This window comes from Silurus meridionalis, chromosome 13 (genome assembly GCF_014805685.1).
Source record: "Silurus meridionalis isolate SWU-2019-XX chromosome 13, ASM1480568v1, whole genome shotgun sequence".
Classification (NCBI taxonomy): domain Eukaryota; kingdom Metazoa; phylum Chordata; class Actinopteri; order Siluriformes; family Siluridae; genus Silurus; species Silurus meridionalis.
Genome location: NC_060896.1, coordinates 12981476 through 12997669, shown reverse-complemented (window position 1 = coordinate 12997669; position 16194 = coordinate 12981476). Strand labels below are relative to the sequence as shown.

Below are 16194 nucleotides of genomic sequence, written 5' to 3'. Positions count from 1 at the left end.
TGTGAGTGAGTGTGTGTGAGAGAGAAAGTGTGTGTACGCGGCAGATGGTAGAGGACAGGAGGAGTTGGGCCTTTCGGTAAAATAAGTCATTGATTAAGAAGATTATCAAGCTTTTTCCACTAAACATCTATTCAGTCCTGTATCCAATTCTGCACCCCATGACTCTCAGAATCCAGGAAATCCCTTGACTCTACACTGCTGCTGTGCCATTGTGTTGTTTTAGTGTGTCTGTGGTGAGTTCCTAATGAGTGTACTTCAAACTCAGGTGGACAGTGAGAGACCGGAAGATACCAGGCTTATTGAGCTAGACAAATCACATCGCAGTGAACACACAGTGTTCATCACACCTCCAGAGCTTCCTCCTGTGCCCGAGGGAGAAGAGCCCTCCATTCTTTATAGGTACGGCACACACATCACACAAACACACACACACACAGAAAAAAGCATACATGTACAGCATTACAAAATTAAAGATCTATCTTATTCCAGCAGCAGAAAATGCTCTCTGCAATTTATAGTTATTTACCAGGCAATGTAAAGCCCACATAAAAATTCTTGCTGGATTCTATTGTCTACAAATCTCCTCCTGTACCATCCAGCATTATAGACTCCTAGCAGTGAATGTGATCAAATTTACAGCTATAGAGATTTAGCTATTAATGTGCTGTTTTGCAGTCTACCATTTTAGCTTATGTGTATTCAGTCTACAATATTTCTCCTGGACTGTGGCAAATACCACATGTTTTGCAATTAGTCTGGGTTTGTGTGGTGCATTTGTGCGTACGTGCCAAGAATTTGGAGACAGAATAATTGAAAAACAAAGTGTCTTCTGGTCTGCTGCATGCAAACAACATTCATCAGCCAAATTGATCAAACCTATTTTAAATCATGTATGACTAAAAACAAACGGATGAAAGTGCTGCAGTAATGTTGGATTACCTATGTGTGTTGTGTAGCTACAGCGGCTTCCCTGTGCTGAATGCTGAACTCTGTGAACCCCAGAAGGGCTTGGACATCCCCATGGCAACCTCAAACTCCAGACACACCAGCCCTGGGAGTCCAGCCGCCATTTTCCGCCGCTCCAAACAGGTACGTATCATCTGTTCATTTCTCTATTTAGATCAAAGAGCATGGCTATTGCTGCTTCTAATTCCACTCAGTCACACACTTTCTCTGATCCTGTTCCTTTTATCAGGAGATTAAATCATCCCAGCGCATGGCCAAAATATACTCATCAATACCTCACATGTGGTCCAAGTGTCTGCTGCGCCACTGCCATGGCCTGTGGTTCATCTGCCTGCCAGCATATGTAGCTGCGTGCCACTCTAAAGTACGGGCACTCCGAGCTGCTTACGATGTACTGAGGATGATGCAGGACAAGAAGCTACAGCCACCTGATGAGGTAAACACAAAAAATACACACATTGTCTCTGTCATACAATTGGCCTTGGGCTTGTTTGGCAAAAGGCTTTTATTTTTATTTTTTTAAATTTTTTATTTTTTTGGAAATAATACAGTGGTACCTCAGAATACAAATTTAACTCATTCCGGAACACGATTAGCATGCTGAAATATTCGTATACTAATATGAATTTTCCATAAGGAATAATGCAAAGTCGGATAATTTATTCTGAATGACCTCAAATATTAATATAAAAATACAAATACAACCAATATGCACTAATATTATTTCGTTTTTAGCATTTAATAACGGTGCCTTAACATCTAAAAGAGGAAAACTTATCTTTACTTATCTTTATTTCCTAAAGAGGAAAAATTAGCTTTACTGGGTACTTTACTTTTGAGAAGAGTGAATGCTGGCATGATGGAGATGAGGTTTGGAGGAGGGAAAATTATAGTTTGGAAGGAGATGAATCTCCTTCCACTATGATATCGGGCAGACTGTCACCCGAATCACTTATCATTTATTTTTCTCTTTTTTGATACACTTTGCTTTGTTTCACGGCGTTCACTACTTTTCATCTTTTCTTTTTTTTACACTCATAGTGTATGCAATACTGTTCAGTGATTAATATTAACGAAACAAAGACACAGCGATAAACACAGAGCTAAGACAGTGCTCTCACTATGAATTGAAGACGTTAACTGAGGGTTGCGAGGCGTGGGACGCGGTAAGGAAGAACCATTGTCCCTTTAAATTTTAGCCCGCGAGATTTCTGTTCTGAATTTTTATGCGCAAACCGATACGAAAATTTATTCCGATTTGTATTCTGAATTATAAGTATTTGGGGGCCTTCGTATTCAGAGGTACCACTGTATTTATAATCCCAATACACATTAATAAACATCACCTCTGTAATACAAATGTGCCATACTCGGCTAACTATTTTCAATCTGCTGCCTCTTTAGCAGGCTGACATACAAGGCAGATTTTAAAATAAAGCAGTATGCCTGCAGCACATAAAACAAATACAAGTAGTACTCCTACATGCAAAAACAGCTGAATTGCATTATTATTATTATTATTATTATTATTGCATTGTATTATTTTTTATCTGTATTTACATGCCACAGAGAAATATTGAGACATAAATCAAACAAGATACTGACTGTATGAATGTCTCTATTGCACCACCTCACAGTCAGAAAGAAATCCTCAAATGCAACTTATTCCCCTTTCCACTTTTGGGGTTAACCAGATTTTATATTACTATTATATAAACTCACAAACATACAGTATTTTAGTTTTGGAAAGTCTGTAATTTTAGAGCTATAGTAAGAAAGGTTAAGATTTTACAATATGAAGAATTTCCAATTTGCACCCATATTTAAATTATTTGCAATTTTAACACTGTTGTTAAAATCATGTCTTGTGGCAGTAACATAATTTTAAACCTCTGTTTGTTTAAATCTTTGCTTACTTTTTTATATAAAAAAAAAACCTGAAGAGGATCTGAAAAGTTTGTGTTTATTATCAGGTGTGTTACCGGATCCTGATGCAGCTCTGTGGGCAGTACGGACAGCCAGTCTTGGCGGTACGAGTGTTGTTTGAGATGAAGAAGGCTGGAGTTCAGCCCAATGCTATAACATACGGATACTATAACAGAGTGAGTATCATATTTGTATTTTGAGGAAGCCACTTGCAGTGAACAATGTTGCAGGAAAAATGATGCAGCTGTCTGGAGAATTAATTTTTAATCGCTGTTTTCGTGCACTTTATAATAAGCAATGTCTATACTGCACCATTTAGGAGACAGCTTTGTGAAGATGTATTGGGGTTTGGGAGCACTCAGGCTGAATTTAAATATCCAATCTAATTTCAGAGCTAGCATATAGTTCAAGGCGGGTTCTTTGTTTCAGGTGCTTGTGTTTTTTAAGATAAATGAGCTTGCGGGAAGATTGGTTCCCATGGGACAGCTAGCATTTCTCTGCCTTGAATAAAGTCCCCAAAACAACCAGAAAACACATAAATAGACACACAAGTCTGGGCAGCTGAGAGTTGTTCCTGTTCTTTCAGCGTAATTACAGCCAGTTCTTGAGAGAGAATTCAATCTTCTTAACATGATGAAGGGGTTACGAAGAAGCATTATTTGCTTAATCTGCTTGGGTGTTTGTGTATGTGTGTGTTGCTTTGTCTGTGTGAGAGCTTATGCTCATCTTCACTCTCTCACCTCGTGTTCTTTCTTGCTCAGGCGGTGTTGGAGAGTACATGGCCTTCCTCCACTAGAGGGGGCTATTTCCTGTGGGGTAAATTGCGCAATGTAGTCCGGGGTGTGGTGCAGTTCAAACAAGTGTGGAGAAGGCAGGCTAGTCATGCTAAAGATCCTCACCTCTCAGGTACATGCATACACACACAAAAGATATATATATATATATATATATATATATATATATATATATATATATATATATATATATATATATATATATATATATAAAATAATCATTCATCAGACTGAGATACAATTCTATATATAATGCAAGCACCCAAAATAATTTAATAACAGAAATTCTAGGATTATGTTTTACATTTGCTTGTATGTGATTTGTGACATAATGATATGTTTTCTAATTGGCTTTAAGCATAATTTCATGTGACTTAAGGAAATTGGCTGGATCTGCAAAGTTCGGCTGCTTCTATACACTTCATTAATCATCCTGCTGAGCCATTTTACTGCAGTTGTTCAGTTATTTGCAAATATTAGTTTTTAATGAAGGCCATTAAACAGAGTGTACCACTGTCCTTAGTAAAGTGCTGCTTTTGTTCCTGCATTTTTCTCTCTTCTTCGGCTCACATAATTTAACTTGACAACACATTTAAACGCTCTTTACCTTGTAAGATGGCTATTTAATAAAGAGCACCATAACACTATAACTCGCTTATATTATAACAGTTCCTCTGTTGTGTTTTATTCCATAATTAACACTTTATCGGTGTCTGGTTGTGCATTGAAGTTTCCTCTATGCATGCCTCATGGTTATATATTGGTTTATTTTTGAACAGATACAACAGTACAATTATCAGACTATGAGAGTCCTTAAAGAGTTATATTTGTTATTTTTGAAACATCTATGAATCCACAATCTTTCCAGTCTGTCATGCTGCTCTAGATTTCGTGTACTTGTTAGATATGAAAAGTATTGAACAACATCAAATCTGAAACCTTATATATACATATATAAATAGAAGCCAAATTTAATAGGAAACTGTAATCTCCATTTTTCTCTATAAATTCTACTAAACTCCCAGTCTATGCAGCCAGTCATTAATAGGTCCAATTAAGATAGGACTGATAGCTGCTTCTCAAGATGTCACACTTCAGCCTGCTCTTGATTTGATCTCCAACATTCTTACAGTCACCTGCACCAGCTCATTATCACGCATGTAGTAGACTGAATAGACTGAATTTCAAATGCATCCAATTAGAGGTCTCATCATCTATGTGCAATTCTGCTTAGTCTCCAAGGATGAAAGATCAATCATCTGGTTTCAGCAAAATGAGATGCAGCAATTGATTATGCTGTTAATAATCTTTGTAGATTTTCTATGGATTAAACAGGGATAGATTTTCGAGCTGACTGAAAGTGGTGTGCTGCTTTTTTGTGCACAGATGCCAGTGATCTGGACAGCGTGAGCCATGGCAGTCTGGACAGCACTAATGACTCAGCAGAGCGAGCCTCTATCGATACTGATTTTACCAAAATGGACTCCAGCGATGATGGATCCAGCACAGGTGCCCTGTCTGCCCTCACTCTGGGTCATTCATGTGACTTCTCTCTCACATCTTTTCTTTTTTCTTTTTTTTTGAGTACCAAGGTCACACTTGTTAATCAGTACTCTGCCCTCTCTCTTTCTGTCTTTGTCTCTCTGTTTCTCCTTGTTGAAAAGGTTGAGTCACTGCAAAAGAGTATATTTCTTGCCCTGAATATTAAGAGAGAGAGCTTCTCTTCTTCTTTCATTATTTTAACTTATTATTAAACCTGAAACGTGCCACAAATGTTGTAACACACAGCGTGAGATGCCACCACAGAGGAGAAGAGAGGAAAGGGAAAATGAGACGCATTACTGAATATTAAACAGGTACTTTAGAGGAACATATAGCAATGCTGCTTACAGAACAAACAGGAGAGACTCAATCGTCTTTTTATGCAGTCTCTCAGCTGGAGACTGGCAAAGACAGTAAAAAAAGCAAGTAAAACTGTTTTACTGCAAGTAAAATTGTTTAATCTTAGTAAACATAAGAAGGCATCAAAAAGCATGTTTTTTAATATTTCAATAGCTTCATTAGTGTTTCAGTAGCCTTTTCATTAGTTGGTTCTCGGAGTGTTTATGTTCTGTGGTGCAGTAGCTCTGTTGTGAAGTCATGCCTGAGATAAATCTGATATAGCTCATCAAACGCAGTGCTCAACAGTGTAGGTGTGCACTACATCAGAGTGGTTTACATAACCTAAATCAGTTCTCATAAACTCTTCCGTTTGATTTTTAGTTTGATTCATCTGGGTAAAGTTTTTTTAGTACATAATGAATTATAAACCTATTAATTGCTTCCGGCTATTGTTTGCAGTGGATCTCTTTGAGAACATGACAGTGGTATAATAAATAAAACTGTGTGGCTTAATAACAGTTCTCTCAATCACAAAATTCCCTTTGTCTTTCAGTGAGTGCCTCACAGTGCTTCTTATGTCCTGTATATGCTCTGTTGCAGGTGGACAATCAGATCAGGGCTATGACTCATTGTCTAAAGAGGAGGTGCGATTGGGGGGAGGAGAAGAGCAGGATAGCTCTTCTCACATGAAGGAGAAGAAGGAGAGAGAGAGCATTCCACGTGAGTTGTGCATCATGTTGATTTTCGGTAGTGGAAGTTTGAGCTATATAGGACTCCACCAAGTGGTAAAGTGTGACATTGCAAGTTATTATATAACTAAAATGTTTGCCCTCTCTTGCTAAAGGTCTAAGCTTGTGTATTATACTAAGATACACATATGAGCTGTCTTTAGAGGCCCACTTATTGTGAGTGTGTTTTTTTAATTTCCATATTTTATTACTTTAGTGGCCAAGACAGGAACATCTATAAAGAAGGACTCATCGGTTTTACTGAAACCCTCAGATGTAAGAGGCACTGTAGCAGTGCCCAAACGCCCCAACTCACTGGACATCTTTGGGAAAAATACTATAAGGCCCAGTAAATTGGAACTAAATTCTAATCAACTGCTGAATGTCTCTGAAGGGTGCAAACAGAAGCAAACGTATTCAGATGAGGCGGTATTAGAGGAAGCAACAGACACCACATACCCACTCAAACCTGCTTCAGAGAGGAGTACAAGTTGCACAGTTGCCAGGGAGACTAGCATTAGCGATGCACGTTGCAGTGTGGCAAGGAGTGTGAGCTTCGGCAGCTCACTAGGCCATGTGCCACAACGTACAGGGATTGAGTCTGGCTTTGATCCATTATCTCTTCTGGCAGCTGAAAGCAAGGCTGGAAAGCCAGATGAGTCAGTAGAAATGGATGGTGCCCCTGGCACATGCCGCCACCTGGCTGATGAGATTCAGCTTTACATGGAGAACCTGAGCAGCCCTGTGAGTCAGCGATCTCTCAGTACAGATCTACGCAGCCTCCAGAGCCCCTCACCACACAGCTCGCCTCGCCAGACTGCTGTACCAGGATCTCCAAGCACCCAGTTGCAGCCCCAGCTCCGGAGCAGACTGTTCTCCACACCCTCACTGCCACTGCGATGCCAACGTAGAAGCAGCTTAGTCCGGCCCACCTCATTAGTCTCACCATCCTCACCCACACCTTCATCATCCTCCTTCTCTATGGAATCCCTGCTTACACCCACACTAGATGTGTTTAGGAGCAGCTTCATGTCTGCAGGGAAGGGTGTGGCTGAGAAGGCTAGTCGTCTTTATTCAAGGCTCTCTTCACAGACTTCCATTGCACAGGTGAGTCTAAAGTTTTTGTGCAGATATATTCCATTTAACTATTCATGGGCAGAATTAAAAGAAATTGAAAGGCTTTTTCTGAAAAAAAAAGCACCAATTACTAAGTACCAAGGTACCAATTTTTTTAAATAAAGGGAGATGTGCAGACCTGCAGTAACTACAGGGGATTAAAGTTGATCAATCACACCATGAAGTTATGGGAAAGAGTAGTGGAAGCCAGGCTGAGAGAAGAGGTGACAATCTGTGAGCAACAGTGTGGGTTCATGCCAAGAAAGAGCACTACATAAATTTATCGCAATTGAGATGGTTTGGACATGTGCAGAGGAGGGACATGGGGTATATCGGTATAAGAATGCTAAGGAAGACATGCAGGTGGTTAATTTGGAAAAGACAGATATAGAGGACAGGGTAGTATCGATCCACTCTGGCGACCCCTAATGGGAGCAGCCGAAAGAAGAAGAAGAAGAAGAAGAAGAAGAAGATGTTAATGTACTCTGTCTGTGTTGCCCTCTGTTTCCTTCATGACTCTTTAATTTTAATTCCAGGACCTGAATTCTGATCAGGTGAGCGTGTCTTCATTGGGCTCAGGTGAGCCTGACTGCTCCTCTCTGTTTGAGGGTGAACTCAGTCTTGACCCAGACGGTCTTTCCTCCCCCCAACGAGATGCCTCTCTCAACGTCACGCCCTTTAAGAAAAGTCCAAACAGGAACAGTCGCTGTTTAGAGAGTCCTTCTGCACCTTCCAGGCTTTTTCGCCAGGCCTCCCTCCTTGGTAAGTTTGTGCGTGCGTGTGTGTGTGTGTGTGTGTGTCTTAAATGTTTGCATCATTTTAAATTCTTAATTATATCCTGTTAAACTGCAATAAGAAGTTGTAAGTCTTGTTACAGGGTGTAATTAAAGACATAAAATGTGAATCCACTGCTAAAAACTGCTCCAAGCTGAGCTACAGAATCTGGGGAACACAGTGAGTGAACTAAAAGAAAACAATTCTTGCAATCAGATTATTTCTACTGTGCCAAGTTTTTTTTTTTTAATTAGGCCAACTGGGTATGCAAACAAGACCCCAAGTAATAGATGTAACTTTACTAATTTTACTCTGTTGAAATTAGCCGCTTGTACCCTATATCCAATTCTTATTTGGGTTCGATGGCACTAATGGTTTTTGAGTTTTGGGATTTTACATCATTTTAGGTTATGGTTCAGTTTGGTTATTATGCATTGCATAATGCAGTAAACCCATTTTCACTTAGTCTACATATATGAAGTCACATGTATGTGTAGTTGACATTCAAATTTGGCTTGGCATCCAAATATTTCTCAAACACTATTGGTAATGACCAATAAAATTATTTGAGTATATGCTCCCTAATACAAATCACTCAATGACTTTGAAAAAAGTAGCATACCTGAATATGTAAGGGGGGCATTTGACTTTGCCTAAGTAGCTTCCTGAAATATTTATTACAAAGCCTGTGCATAATGAGACTGCAGACAGGCATGTAGGGACTCAGTGGGCAAAATATAGTTGCCTAAGCATACAACATGTCTTTGAATTTGCACATGCCTCAAATAATCTTACATATATTTACAGTGCATTCAAAAAGTATTCACAGCGCTTCACTTTTTCACATTTTATGTTACAGCCTTATTCCAAAATGGATTAAATTCAATATTTTCCTCAAAATTCTACAAACAATACCCGATAATGACAACGTGAAAGAAATGAGTTTGATATCTTAGCAAATTTATAAAAAATAAAAAACAAAGAAAAAAAATCACACATACAAGTATTCACAGCCTTTTCATGACAGTTATAATTGAGCTCAGGTGCATCCTGTTTCCACTGATTATCCTTGAGATATTTCTACAACGTGATTGGAGCCCACCTGTGGTAAATTCGGTTGATTGAAAATGATTATGAAAGGCACACACCTGTCTATATGAGGTCCCACAGTTAACAGTGCATGTCAGAGCACAAACCAAGCCATGAAGTCCAAGGAATTGTCTGTAGACTAAGATTCTATCAAGGCATAGATCTGGGGAATTTTCTGCAGCATTGAAAATCTCAATATGCACAGTGACTCTTTTTAGAGCAGATCGCTCAGCCAAACTTAGAGAGAAGGGCCTTAGTCAGGGAGGGGACCAAGAACCTGATGGTCACTCTGAAAGAGCTCCAGTAGAGTGAGAAGAACCTTCCAGAACAACTATTTCAGCAAAACTCACTAAGCAAGCCTGTATGGTAGAGTGGCTAGATGGAAGCCACCTCACAGTAAAAAGCACATGCAGCCCATTTGAAGTTTTCCACAAGGGACATGAAAGACACTTAGACCATGAGAAACATGGATTCGAATGTGAACTCTTTGGCCTGAATGCCAAGCGTCATATCTGAAGCAATTTAGGCACCGCTCATTACATGGCCAATACCATCCCTACAGTGAAGCATGATGGTGCATCAGGATGTTTTTCAGTGGCAGGAACTGGAAGACTAGTCAGGATCGAGGGAAAGATGAATGCAGCAATGTACAGAGACCTCCTTGATAAAAACCTGCCCCAGAGCTCTCTGGACTGCAGACTGGGGTGATGGTTCATCTTCCAACAGTACAATGACTAATATAACAGTGGCTACAGGACGACTCTGTGAATGTCCTTGAGCCAGAGCCCAGATTTAAACCCGATTGAACATCTCTGGAGAGATCTGAAAATGGCTGTGCATCGACGCTCTCCATCCAACCTGATGGAGCTTGAGAGGTTCTGCAAAGAAGAATGGGAGAAACTGGCAAAAGAATAAGTGTGCCAAGTTTGTAGCTTTATACTCAAAAAGACTAGAGTCTGTCATTAGTGCCAAAGATGGCAAACAAAGTATTGAAACACAGGCTGTGAATACTTATGTAAATGTGATTTTTTCTTTTTTTTTTTTTTCTAAGATTTCAAACAAACTCCTTTCATGTTTTCATTATTGGGTTTTGTTTGTAGAATTTTGAGGAAAATAATGAATTTAATCCATTTTGGAATAAGGCTGTAACATAACAAAATGTGGAAAAAAGTGAAGCGCTGTGAATACTTTTCCGGATGCACTGTATGTATATCTTATTTAGCGTAATGGTCTCATTGAGCATCTTGCTTAGGTGGCCTCTTGGCTATTTTGTTCTTATAGCGTGAGCATGGCAAGATGGATGATTTGTTTCTGCCTCAGTGATTCTGAATTAGGCCAGCAGACAAGCTGCTGAGTGATTCTGGAGACCTTGATTGGAACTCTTCAATCAGGCAACAATGCTGAAGTACCACCTAATCATCAGTCAAATGTGACACAGACATAGCCTACGCCTCTGTAGAACCGTTCTGCTTATTATCAGCTCAGGGGATTGTGCTCATCTTATGCAAAACCCTATCAAAATTAGCATTCGTAAAGCCGGTTATCACCATTCATCGCTATCCATCATTCTGAAACGTGCCCTTATTCAGTAGAGAACATGGTGAGATGAATGTCAATTTTTATGACTGGGTTTCTACACATCAGTAAGTAAAGTGTGTGTGTCATTCTTTTGTGACTAGGATCATCACTGGCAGTAGTGAAAGCCCCTCAAACCCCAGATGTGTGTCCTGATGTCAGCCTCCAGCAGCATTATGACATAGAGGTGAGGTGGCTGCACAACAATGATATATTTTTCTTTGTTTTTGTTTTTTTGTGTGTGTGATGGCCTGGGAAAACCCTTTACAATATCTAGATATAGAGATATCCAACGTACAATCTATAACTCTCAAATGGGCCTACTCTAAAAGCATGAAAATCAAAATAATTAGCTCTTTGATAGTGTGTGGAATTTAGAATCATGGGTAGATGTACACACACCAGCAACTATTCAAATTAAGTTAAATCAAAGGCAAAGTAGCTATGGTAAATGTAAATATATAAATAAAACTGACATAAGTGTGATTAAAGGTAAGAGGGTATTAGTGAATGGAAGGGTGACATTAGAAATTGTGGTTCATGTGTGTGCAGGTGCACATGTCCAGTTGCTCACGCTGCAACACTTGCGAGTGCCTGGCATATGATGAAGAGATCATGGCTGGCTGGACAGCTGATGACTCCAATTTGAATAGCACTTGCCATTTTTGTGGCTCAGCTTTCTTGCCTCTGCTTAATGTGGACATTCAGGACCTGACCAGCCAGGAAAGGCAAGTAACTCTTATTCAATCTTATAAGCTAATATATAATGCTATTATGCGGTTTTATGGATACAGCTATGTATGTGCTCGTAACAACAAGATATTTATAATATCGTATAATATCTGATTATTCATAATTCTGATTAGTTTATTCACTGTTTTATATTAGTGTGGTGCCTTATGAACAACTGTAAGCATAGTAACATACAGAGTCACATTTGATACATGGGGTGAGGCACAAGATAAATTTAAAGAAGGGAAGCAAATAATATTAAAATAAGAAATATAATAAAAAAAATGAGATAAACAGAAACATCTACACAGGAATTAATAGACAAACATTCTCTCTCTCTCTCTCTCTCTCTCTCTCTCTCTCTCTCTCTCTCTCTCTCATTTTCTTTTTCTTGCTCACTCTCTTGAATAACTGTTACAACATATTCATTCAAATGTAAAGAAATATATTGTTAGCACACTACTTTATGTCTGTGCATGAGTTAGCACAGCAAGAATTCTATATCCATATATAAATAGCTAACGAAAATTAATCATTATTCTTATCCATTCAGTTGTTTTCGCACTGGAAACATCAATGATATATCGAACATATAACTTGTTAATGTTGGCAAATGACCATGTCATGTCTAAAAATCATGCAATGCACACTTAGACATGGATTATCCCTTGTATATTGTTTAGTAAGCACATGTTAAGCCAGGGCAACGCATGACTGGCTATAAGCAGGTTAAAATGTGACAATGGCCCATAAGAATTATGATTAAGAGTGTTTTGCTTACTGATTTCAGCTTGCACCTAAAACTATTTTATTGCAGTATGTGATGTATGAATTGTTTCAACAGTTTATGTAAAGGTTAGGGAATGTACTTAAAAACTGGCAATTCAGAGGAAAGTCACTGACACAAGATTGTGTGCTTGTACACTATGTTCAGAATTCCATGTCAAGGCCAGTCTAGTTCTCAGTTGGAAACAAATGGTGCTTCAGATGATGATGAAGAGCCAAGCAGAAAATCCACAGAGAGTGTCTCCAAATGTGCTAGCACAGTAAGTTCCTCATTGTCCAAACATTCAGTCAACATATGACTCAGTTTGCCTTTTATTATTTATTTATGCTGTTTATTACTTTTTGTTCATCTGAATTTTGTCCCACACATTTATTACTTCCATCTTCATTGTTCCATTGATTCCATTTAATTGTCAAAATATTGTCCTCTTGTTTTTATTTGCATGTTAGGAGCCAATCACCGTGCCCTACTTGAGCCCTCTGGTGCTGTGGAAGGAGCTGGAGAGCCTCTTGGAGAACGAGGGTGAGCAGGTTATTTCTTCACCAGCCATTGTGGACCACCACCCCATTGTCTTCTGGAATCTGGTGTGGTTTTTCCGCAGACTGGAGCTGCCCAGCAGCCTGCCTGCCCTCCTCCTCAGCTCCATGCACTGCAGTCAAAACATGCAGGTAGGAATCATGTTTCTATTTCATTCTACTAATGTCCAAATGTGTAAAAGAATGTTCTTAATCATTTTTTGTAACATCCCCCAATTATCTTTTGAGTCAGGAGAGGTACTTACTAGTTTGTAATAATGCTGTTTTTTGCAGATTGATCCACAACCTCTCCAGAGCAGTGCCTCAGAGGACAGTAAGAATGTGTTAATCCAGATTTTGTGGGACAACCCCAAACTGCACCAGGATCCTATCCCACCTTGCTACATGCTGTGGAATGCACACTGTAAGAATGTCAAATATTTGTTCATAATAGATGCAAATCTGGCACTTCAGTGAAGCAATTACAAATAATGGTTATGTGAGTATACAGTATATCCTTATTCTCTCTAACCCTGGTTGTATTTGTGCAGGTTCAAACTCTGATGTTTGTGTCTCCTCCTTGATGGAGGAGAAACAGCCTGTGAGCCTGGAGCTTCTCCAGAGTGTTGTCAGGAGCATTCAGAAGAACGATGTCTACCAGCCCATGAGTCAGATACTTCAGCTGCTTGGTACCAGACTGGGATTCATCAGACAACGGTAATGGCCTCAAGGAAAGGTAGACTTTCAATTGTTTACCATTCATGCTAAAAAAAAAAACCTAATCCTATGTTATTTATGACTTACAGGAGCCTATATAGAGATATCCTATTCTTGACATTGGTGGCTTTGGGCAAGAACAGTATCAACATTGGTGAGTCATATGGTTTATACTGTATTGTCTTTGTTGTTTTTCCAGGGTGCATGGAATATTTTTGTCATTTTATATGTGAGTTGTCAGTCAGAGAATCTTCCCTTTAATGTGCTTCCCCAGATGCTTTTGACCGTGAGTACAAGTTGGCGTATGATCGACTCACCCCCAGCCAGGTCAAGTTAACTCACAACTGTGACCGTCCACCTGGCGCTGGAGTCATGGAATGTAGAAGAACTTTTGGGCTGCCATGTCTGTAATTTCTGTAATCCCACAGTTCTCCCACTACATCTTTCTCTTCCTCCATCACCCAGAGAAAGATTTGTGAGTCTGAGACAGCCAAAGAAGAAGGATTCACTACGACCAAAGCTACCTCTGGCTCTGAACAGGGCCATGTAGACACTTAGAGGCATTTCCGAGCTCTCTGTTAAAACCAACTTGTCTGTTGCTCATTCCGATTTAACGTGTACTACCTTTGAACACTACATTGTAAATGCTTCTGTTTTCCTCATATAATCACCCTAAATTTCGACCCGCTACACATTTCACTCTGGATTCCCATGATACAATGAAACATTTAGTCTCTCTCAGGTAATCTTTAGTACCGAGGACATTGTAGATTAGGAGCAATATCATCTAGTGCTCAGGTCACAGCATCACCCATTAAAATTAAATCACATTGACAGGATCGTGGAGTGGTTTTGGGACCAGTAGCACTATGTATTATACTGTTTAGGACCCTTAGTAGAAAAGCACAATGAACAAACCCCAATGAGACTTTTCTTACATTCCTCCCATAGTATTCTATAGACATTTGTATATTAACACAGAAGAAATTCACCTTTCTGTATATAGCCTATTATTCTATTATTTAGAATATTTGTATTATAAAGGTATATTTTAAGGTTTGTATTTGTTATAATTGAGTTGTCTTAATATGTAAAGACAGTACCAAGCAGTGTATTGGTTTTCATTTGCAAGTGTGTTGTCTATGAATATGGTCCTGGAGACCATTATTGTGATATCTGTGAAGCGTATTGTCATAGATGAGGTACAGAACTGGACCAAATCAGATATTAACTGATGAATTACATGACTGTTTATGAGGAGTAAGAAAAGGTGACTGTAGTAATATAAGAATATTGTAATTTAACTAAGGAACTAAAAAAATGCCTTATTATTAAAGAGGTCAAATGAACTGCAGAATTGCATGACCAACTAGCAATGCATAGAATACATTTAAACTCTGCTCTTAGATATTATGAGGCTAAAACGAATCACTTCCTTGCCTACATTACATGCAGCAAACATACGGTTTGCTTTAATTATATTTAACTGTATGTACGGCAGTCTGGCGTCTTATTAGTCAAAGGAAGTTTTTAGCCACGTCCTCTCAGACAGGTGCAATGTTTTATTTTGTTTTTATATTTCATTATTTTCTTTTTAATAAAGTGTCTTTATGTATGAGGTAAGCTAGTATTTTAGCCTTACGCACAACTGAAATTCACATGTAGAAAATATTTTATAGACGTTTACAAATCAGCAGTGTTCTGCTGCTGGAGCGTTTGATTACAATATTTTCCACATTTTATTTAATATATTATCTGTTTATGGTTCAATTTGAAGTCACGGTACCTGAAAAGCAATTTACAGATATATAGAGCACATGAGCACTTGAGTCTGTCAAATCTTTGTGATGAAGTTAAATGTTAGCTGCAGCAAATATATACACATAAATATATATGTGTATATATTTGCATAGCTCAATCTGAATTAATATGCTTTGGTAATGTTAAGTGGTAAAATTCATTTAGGCTTTATTACAGAACTGTTACGTATTATACATTCTGGCCATGACCCATGGCGTAAAATGTTTAGGACTCTAGCTATGAAGATGAAGAATGAAGAATACCACGCCAAAGAATTATAGTTTCAGTTTGACCCGATGCTGTGCAAATGTGTAAGAATTTGAAGCCCTGACACTGCCGTTCATGATTTTGATTCCTGTTTTCTTTATCCTAAATCCTTATCTGCATAGTGCAGTGCATCACTTGAATCTAACTGTTTTTTTAAGTGGCAAGTGAGTTTAAATAATATTTCAAAATGTATTATAATTTCAATATTGTCGAAAGTTGGTTTGTGAAATGATTTTTGTAAACTAAAGTACTGTTGTGGCCCAATGCGTTTTACACATATTGTTTCTTGTGTTTATTCTTGTTTATATTGTAAAGTCCTAATTTTGCCAGATCAAATTGGCATCTGCAAAAGCTGTTTATAACTGTAAATAAACTCACTCGGATGGTCAGCGTGGTCTTAAAACACCTTTATTAGAAATCGAGAGAGGAAAACTTAGTGTGTTTAATCATGGTACTTTTTGTTTCACTAAACACCTTGCATGACAGAAAAAAAAATGACGCAACATTTTTCACTCATTCTTTTGGTT

General features: G+C 38.6%; 1 protein-coding gene across 2 annotated transcripts in view; it reads left to right on the top strand.

Annotated features, from left to right (window-relative positions):
• The window catches only part of dennd4a (DENN/MADD domain containing 4A), a 30939-nt gene extending 14883 nt beyond the window's left edge, over nucleotides 1-16056 (top strand). For both annotated transcript variants that reach the window (XM_046864301.1, XM_046864302.1), the window contains 17 exons: nucleotides 266-399; nucleotides 957-1089; nucleotides 1196-1402; nucleotides 2940-3068; nucleotides 3654-3798; nucleotides 5073-5195; nucleotides 6168-6287; nucleotides 6513-7402; nucleotides 7948-8173; nucleotides 10954-11036; nucleotides 11402-11577; nucleotides 12516-12627; nucleotides 12818-13036; nucleotides 13178-13307; nucleotides 13435-13600; nucleotides 13690-13754; nucleotides 13875-16056. In XM_046864301.1, the coding sequence (XP_046720257.1) occupies nucleotides 266-399; nucleotides 957-1089; nucleotides 1196-1402; nucleotides 2940-3068; nucleotides 3654-3798; nucleotides 5073-5195; nucleotides 6168-6287; nucleotides 6513-7402; nucleotides 7948-8173; nucleotides 10954-11036; nucleotides 11402-11577; nucleotides 12516-12627; nucleotides 12818-13036; nucleotides 13178-13307; nucleotides 13435-13600; nucleotides 13690-13754; nucleotides 13875-14011 (3195 nt within the window). In that variant the 3' untranslated portion in view covers nucleotides 14012-16056. The remainder of the gene's footprint in view (nucleotides 1-265; nucleotides 400-956; nucleotides 1090-1195; nucleotides 1403-2939; nucleotides 3069-3653; nucleotides 3799-5072; nucleotides 5196-6167; nucleotides 6288-6512; nucleotides 7403-7947; nucleotides 8174-10953; nucleotides 11037-11401; nucleotides 11578-12515; nucleotides 12628-12817; nucleotides 13037-13177; nucleotides 13308-13434; nucleotides 13601-13689; nucleotides 13755-13874) is intronic.
• The last annotated feature ends 138 nt before the right edge of the window (nucleotides 16057-16194 follow it).